The 7882-nt window shown below is 45.9% G+C and overlaps 1 protein-coding gene across 2 annotated transcripts in view; it reads left to right on the forward strand.

Moving 5' to 3' along the window:
* The window catches only part of TSHB (thyroid stimulating hormone subunit beta), a 37824-nt gene that overhangs the window by 8094 nt on the left and 21848 nt on the right, over nt 1-7882 (forward strand). For both annotated transcript variants that reach the window (XM_075115821.1, XM_075115822.1), the window contains exons 2-3: nt 147-309; nt 1097-7834. In XM_075115821.1, the coding sequence (XP_074971922.1) occupies nt 147-309; nt 1097-1339 (406 nt within the window). In that variant the 3' untranslated portion in view covers nt 1340-7834. The remainder of the gene's footprint in view (nt 1-146; nt 310-1096; nt 7835-7882) is intronic.

A 7882-nucleotide genomic window follows, 5' to 3' on the forward strand; every position in this document is an offset into this window, starting at 1 on the left:
TTGTCAGGCTGTAGCTAAAAAAGTTGAGATTACTCCTAGTCTGTGACTATCACAACTGTTCTTGTCAAGTTCTGAGAAAAGGGCTGGAAGGTACATCTAATTTTACTTTAGGGTTTGCTTTGTTTGTTTGTTTTTCCCCCATCTAGCATGAGTCCCTTCTTCGCGATGTCTCTCCTCTTCGTCCTGACTTTCGGTCAAACAGCATCACTTTGTGCTCCTTCTGAGTATATAATCCACGTGGAGAAAAGGGAATGTGCCTACTGCCTGGCCATCAACACCACCATCTGCGCTGGATTTTGCATGACTCGGGTACAAGGCGTTACTCTGTTTTAGGCAGTTGTTTCTATAATGATCGTCACTGCAAACCAAGGGCCTATTCTCTCTGGAAAATGGTGTGTAATGATCCAATTCTGATAGTGTTTGTCACAGACAGAAAAATCACGCTATCGTCCTGTTTCCAAGTAAGCTTTTTGCGAAAGCACGGATGGGAAATGCCAAGCCTCTGGAACTATGGAGTTCATACGCCAGTGGCATAGCAGGGAACAAGGTTGGGCTAGATGATCCCTGAGGTCCCTTCCGACCTGTGATTCTGTGAGAACTGACTGCTGCTGTCACTGCAGAGCCTCAGTAGTCAGTTTGTAGGGTCAGGATGGAACAGGTAGGAAGCAGATTACATTTAGTCACTCTTATTTAATGTACACAACTTCTGCTCCCACTGCTGTTGTGACAGCTGGCTGTGGAAATACCAGGCATGTAGGCATGCCAAACTGCGCTTGAGCTTCACTGTCCAACATCCATTTGAAGTTCCACCTTGGTCGGTAGGTAGCCCGTATGGACTACAAAGCACTGTTAGTGCTCTAAGACAGGCAGGTTAGTTAAAAACCATAAAAGCAAGGTGAACGTATCTGCAAGGTAGGGAGCCCCAGTCACACGCAGACTCAAAATCATAGATCTGAACAGAAGTATGCTGAAGATCTCAGAGCCAGTCTAAGTGTAAAGAGGTTTGCTTTCTGCACGTTTGAGAAAATGTCAGAGGAAGTTTTCTGACACTCGCGTATGCTTCAGTGCAACAATGCCTTTCTTTTTTCTTTTGTAGGACAGCAATGGCAAGAAGCTGCTACTCAGAAGTGCTCTGTCCCAGAATGTGTGCACATATAAAGATATGTTGTATCAAACAGCACTGATTCCGGGCTGTCCTCGTCACATCGTCCCCTATTATTCCTACCCCGTGGCTGTGAGCTGCAAGTGTGGAAAATGTAACACTGATTATAGTGACTGTGTTCATGAGAAGGTTAGGACAAACTATTGCACTAAACCACAGAAGCCCTGTAACATGTAAGCTTCCAACAGAATGTGGTTAAAATGTACCTCTCTGCTCACAGCTAAACATAAATAAAAGTGTATTTCGTAACAAGTTTGCAAATTGATGTGCACAAAGTTTTATTCTAAATACGTATCACCAGTTACTCCAATTAACTGGCTATTCCGTGACATGTACAAAAGCAGAATCCTAGGGCTCCAGGTTTGTATTTAGAACCCACCTGTAATTTCCCTGGGGGAAGGAGAAGTGACTATGTGTATGTATAAGGCTTTGCTCACAAATCCCAGGTATTTTGTGAAGAGATGCTCAGAGACAAAACCTTTCATATATATTTCAGAATTAAAAAAAGGGCAACACCTACTTTTAGTATTGAAGGTTTTAATTAGATTTAGATTTTGACATATACTTACAGCCTTCGTATTAGCAATGGTACTTTTCCATATGTGTAATATAAGTTTTTTTGAGGACCCTGGCTTCAGCGGAGTCAGCTGGGACTAAGCACATACAGTTTGCTGATCTACACAATAGATCTATGTCATCCCCACTGTTGTCCAGACCTGTATTCAGTAGGCAGAGTTTTTCACATCTGCGCTAGTTGAGTAAGCCTCTTTTCTATTGAAGTACCTTGTTTGAAGAACTTTTTCCTCTGTGAGCACTGAAGAATCAGTGAAGCTTCAAATCTTGCTATTCTGTTTTCCAGAAGGGGAGTGTAATACCATCAAACTTAAAGGGAAACTCAGAAAAACCTCTTTTTCCTCACACAGGTCAGCTGGTCCCTTGTGAGTGGGAATATGAGCTGAGCCCCACCCTATGTGCTGAACACACAGAGGTGAGAAGAGCAGACCCAGGAATAAGGAAATAAATGTAAACTAACAAATATTTCCCGTCTGCTGAGATTCCCCGCTGCCTGCACACCGTGGGTGCTATAGTTTCGTTAGACCTGATGGCTCTGTGGCAAACTACAATTGCACTAAACCAATCCCTGGGGATAAGAGCTAGTTTCCAGCTGGTTTAAGTGATTCCAAAACAAAGTAGAATTGCTTAGAGAATCCAGTGTTGCAGCTTTGCTCCTCACCTCTATTACCTACAATGGGAGTGAGGAAATCACAGTTTGATTAAATTGTCCCAGCGCAAATAAATGAGACCTCTGCTGACCCAGGAGTACTGCAGACAGAACAGCAAGGCTACAGCAAAGGCATGAACAGGGCTGACAAAAAATAAAATTCTCCATGCCTCGCTGACCGAGGAGCAGCACTACCACTGTACATCTCTGCAAGTGCAGCCAGGAGGAAAAAAAACCAAAAATGTAAGCATATAAATTAAATGGTAGTAGAAGGATTTTTAACAATATGTAACTATAAAAAAACCCCAACACTTTCAGAGCTAAGACTATGCAGCTCTGTACAGATGCACTAAAGGTTCACAACCCCATTCAGTACATTTTTTCAGGTAATACATGCCACTAACGCATTAAATCACTACCAAAAGTTTTGTCTTTTTTCACCCCTTCCCTGACATGTATTTTGCCTTGTAAAGTGGGTTACTTCACTATAGCTCTCTTAGTTGTTCAGTGATTGCAAGTGCGTCTTCATGAAAAACAATTTTCACTTTAAAAAAGTGGAGTATTAAGTGGAAGAGATTTATCCAGAGGTTCACATCAGGAGAGCAGCAATCATGCTCTTCCAGTTATCCAGGCAGAGCTTTGCTTTATTCTGGCAAGTATCAGACCCAAACAACCCCTAGAATCAGGAAGATGAAGACCAACTTGTTACCCCCAGCTTGAACCACCAACTATACTCAAAGATTGCCATTGTGCCCCAAGAGAATTAACCTGATGATAACTCTCAGAGCCACCCTTCACCCAGCTCTTGGCACAGATCTTTTCTTTTTCTGTCTTTTTATTTTTGCTTCCAGCAAAGCCAGGGACCAGAAGAGCAGAAAGCCAGGGAGCAGAACCAGTGACACACCTACTGACATATTTCTGCTTTTGTCAGTATTAACATAAAGTTCCAGTTTTGTTTGCGTGGGAGGGAAGCTGCATACAGCTGCTATACATTCTTTGACCTTTTAAAATCCTCTTGTGTGTTACCATAAACATCAGTATTTCTTCTTGGGAAAAACCTCCTGGTGCTGGTAAGTGCCAGATCTTAAAACTGTTTATCTACCTTCCCAAGAGTTTTGCTTGACTACTTGTTATGGAGCAGCACAAGATGCCATTCCACAGTTAAGCCCTGAGTCAAGCACGGAACCGTCGTGAAGAGTTCATTTTGAGACTTCCCAGCACCCAGGGACAGACACCTAACCAGTGAGGAAAAAAATCAGTAGGGCAAGGCTTTCTATTTGTTTACTTATTTTTTATTTTCATAGTCTCCTGTACTATTCAGTGTGCAAACAAGGGCAAGTAGGTGACAGAAAAAGTAACAGTCCTAAGAGGAGCATATATTAAGTTTACATATCATTCCATAGTTAACAGATGAAAAGTATTAACAAGAAAATACAAAATATCCTATCTCGGTAAGATGGCCCTAAGACTCTTCTGAAGTCTTTTAATGGCCTCTGCATGCATGAATCCAGCTGCTAAGAGCGTGCCGTTCTTCTGAGCACAGAAGGTTTGACATCACGTGCTTTAGTTAGCAGCGGGGTGACATCTACAAACCTTCAAGCAGGTATTGAACAGCAGACCTTACTCACAAGGTACTGTGATGCTGAAATGAAGCAGAAAATAATTTATTTCCTTATGTCTTCTCCTGCAAATCTAGTTCTTGTTCTTCCTCATCCCTCATTAAGGATGACGCTGGAATCTTTGATGTTCCTGCCACCATCCATAGCAGCATCTCCATTCCCTCATGCCATTTCTTATGAAAAGTAGCAGTTACTAACCTGTACCTTGCAGAGGTTAGGTACCAGCATGGAAGACATCAGTGGCCCACTCTCCACCCTTTCTCATCTCGAGAATTGTCTCTTCCCACCTGCACTCCCTTCCGGACCCATGTGCTACGTACAAAAAAATTACATTGAACGTAGCCCTCGAGTAATCAAAGTTACAACCTGAGACAATGCCAACTGCCACAACACTTAGAGCCTTGAAGCTTTGCATAAAAGTGCAAAAGTTGCTTTTTAGCAGAAACATTGCATCATGAATATTTAGAAATAGATATTCGAACCACACAGGTACTCTGTGAGGAAGATAAATAAATAGTCAATTGCCCACTCTTCTAGCATCCTGTAACTGAGTTTTCAACATCTCTGTGGGAAAGGTGATAATGACCTGGCACGTTTCAGCACCAATGTCCTACCGTCATCTCCTTACACAGAGCAAGCCCTTTCTAACACAGAGGGAGAAAAGATTATGCAATGGTAATATTATTCTTCTTTTGCAGCAGGAATCATAAAGACAAAATAATCTAGTTTGCTGTGTTTGTTGCATATAACCTTATTCTTTGGTACAGGAGCAAAGTCGAAACGGTAGTTTCAGCCAAGTGATATATTCATTACCCAGCACTAATCCTACACGGTATTGCATCAGTTACAACCATGGCAACACCTGTTTGTGCCACTACCATCTACTAAACAGGTTAATTAATCCTATCTCCATTCAAAGCATGAGGGGGAAATAAATCAGTCTGTAAACATCTTTTCTAACCAAGATGATGAAGTTTTTAACCCGATTACCAAAGTTTACTCAGATTGAAATGCAAACCATATAATGACAGACGGGAAATTGTCAACGTGTGGCAAACGATCAGATGCTAATTAATACCACACACTGTGGTGTAAAGTCATGACTGCTCATTTTTACAAAATTCTACTAACTTCCATTCAAAATTAAATATTACATTCAGAAAGGCCATTAAGGTGAATCAAAGCACTTAAAACAATTTAATCAATCTGAAAATCAGAACTCTGACATATACAAAACACAAATGATCTAGAATATTAGAAACGTTCCCATTCCTAGCAAAGCAGTGTCTGAAATAGTAGTCTCCTGTCAGTTTGACTGCATTCTCGTGAGTTACCAGGGTCAAATTAATTGCAACACCTACCAAGATGCAAGGTATACTTTTTTCTCTTCATGCAAATTCATTTTTAGAAATATGACGGTGGCTCCCATGGAGTTAGATATTCTATTCACTCTTTGCTCAAAATAGTAAACAGAGGAACCAGTATTCAGAGGATACAAATATGAAACTTAATTTTCTTCGCAGAATCTTGCTTTCAGTTTTGCAGTTTTGACTAATGTTCCTGGAATCTGATACTCTATTCCAAACACCTTCATTTTATTTCAGCTGCAGCAAAGTCTCTGTCAAAGGCTAAGGGAACCTGCTAGGTGGCTCTCCTTGAGCAGGGGGTTGGACAAGGTGACTTCCAGAGATTCCTTCCAAGCTCAACCATTCCACGGTAACAGAAAAAGCTTTGTCCAGGTCAGCTGCAATAATAAACTGACAGTGTTTGCATGCTTGTCACAGATTCTATACAAGGCATGAACTGTAACTGTCCTGTGTACAATTTGGTGATAAAGAAATGCCTTCACAGGCAAGGTCTGCAAATATAAATTCTCCAGCAACACAGTTTTAAATTAACAGAAGATCCAGAGGATTCTGCAGGAACAGAGGGAGCCCTACTTCTGTCCCTTACACCTATGGCTTAAACAATCCAGTTATGGCTAGATGTACATAAGACAGCTCTTACAACTGTTGGACCAAGGGAGGTTCGTTTCAATTACATTACAAAAGACTTTCTGGCGGTGAGAAAGTCTGGTATTCCCCAGCCCGCAACATGCTGTACAAACCATGTGGTGACAGCATGCAAAAGAGCTATGGACTCTCAAGTTCTCCGGAAACAGCTGCAACGCAAATTGCTGCTCTCTAGTTTGTGAAGAGCACAGAGAATGACAGAATTGGGAAGCAGGTATTTACCCAACAAACAGGCCACTACGTTACCTAGAAAATGGCAAAGAAACAAAATATTCAGCTTTCAGGTCATACAGTACCTGATACAAGGTGCCTGAACCTTTAAAAAGGGTATTAGCGCAGGAAAATTTAAGTCAACTTATTATTAAGCAGCACTTGCACTTAGCAAAATAAAAACTAGGCCTACTTACAGTAATAAGCAGCACTGCAAAATTACTGTAATGCTCCCTTACGGCTGGGACTGAGAGATTTGTCTTCAGTATGAACATACACATGCAAAAAACAGCAGGCCATTTTTACGGTTAACGCCTATGCAAAATTACTGAGAGGAAAATAACTAATGTGACTTCTTTTACACTTAAGAAAAATCCAAATTAAGACATTTGGGTTGTGTTAATGCATCTATTTAAATACACATTTACATGCCCCCGGAGCACAAAGTCCTTTCGGCAGTATTTGCGTTCAACTTTAAGACGCTGAGGTTCAGTAACAGCGACCTATTGAGGGATGATTCCTTCGGGTCAGGCGTTTAACTTATCTCAAGATGCCTTTTCACTTGTAACTAAGCGACGGATTTGCAGATAATCCTAACATCCTTACCTCTTCTCAACATCTTAGTTCTGGAGAGGAATCAACAAAAAAGCACGGGAGCACAGAACACAATGCAGCCCCGTAGGGGGCTTGGTCGGGCAGAATCCAGGCTGAGACAAATCTGTCCTTTAAACGCCGTCGGTGCCTCTTTCAGTACTGGTATTACTGTGGCATTAGGCCTCCCTTACCTGGGAGGGGCTCGGCAGCCGGGGCAGCCCCTCGCTCCAGCTTTGCTGCTGACCGGTAGGGAGGAGCCGGGGGCGCAGGCGGCCCCGAGGGAGGCGCCGAGCGGCAGCCGCGCTGCGGCCCGTTCCTCAGGACACCGCCCCAAGCGAATTAGCGGGCGCGGAACCGGCCGTTGCGAGCGCGGCCGCGCAGGCCCCGCGCCGGGAAAAGACAGCGCCGCCCGGCCGCCAGGGGGCGCCGGCGCGCAGCTCGGGAGGAGGGGCCCGAGGGGGCGGGGCGGGGCGGGTCCGGGTCCGCCCCGCCCACGGAAGCGCCCCTCACCCGGTTCCCGCCGCACGCGTCCGCTACACCGCAGGGCTCAGCGGCTGCCTTGCCGCCCGGAGCGGTGGGCGCGGAGGAGGCCCGCAGGCCCCCGCCCCGTCTGGCGCTCTCCCGCCACCCTCCCGCCACTCCGCACTCGCCCAGGAGGTAGCACGACCAGCGCGCTCCGGGCGCGGCGCGAGCAGCCAATACGGAGCGAGCACCGCCCGCTGGCCCTCCCCGGTGGGCGGGCCCGTCCGGCCGCGCGGGCCCCTGAGGCAAGCGGCGCGGAGGCGGCGGCTGCCGCCGGGCCGGGTCCTGCCTCGCCCCGCCTCTCCGGAGCTCCCTCACACGCCCACGGCCCGGCGCCGCTGCTGAGGGCGAGGGGCGAGCTCCGGGCCGCCCCGTCCCGCCCCGACGCCTGAGGAGCTCCGCGCCGGCCGCTTCCTCCACCCCCCCGCGGGCCTTTGGCGCCGCCGCCGCCGAGCGACCGGCTGCCGCACCGGCTGGGCCCGGGATGCAGGAGGTGAGGCGGAGGCGGCTCGGCCGCGGCGGGAGGGCGGGAGAGTCTCTG

This window comes from Phalacrocorax aristotelis, chromosome 21 (assembly GCF_949628215.1).
Source record: "Phalacrocorax aristotelis chromosome 21, bGulAri2.1, whole genome shotgun sequence".
Taxonomy (NCBI): domain Eukaryota; kingdom Metazoa; phylum Chordata; class Aves; order Suliformes; family Phalacrocoracidae; genus Phalacrocorax; species Phalacrocorax aristotelis.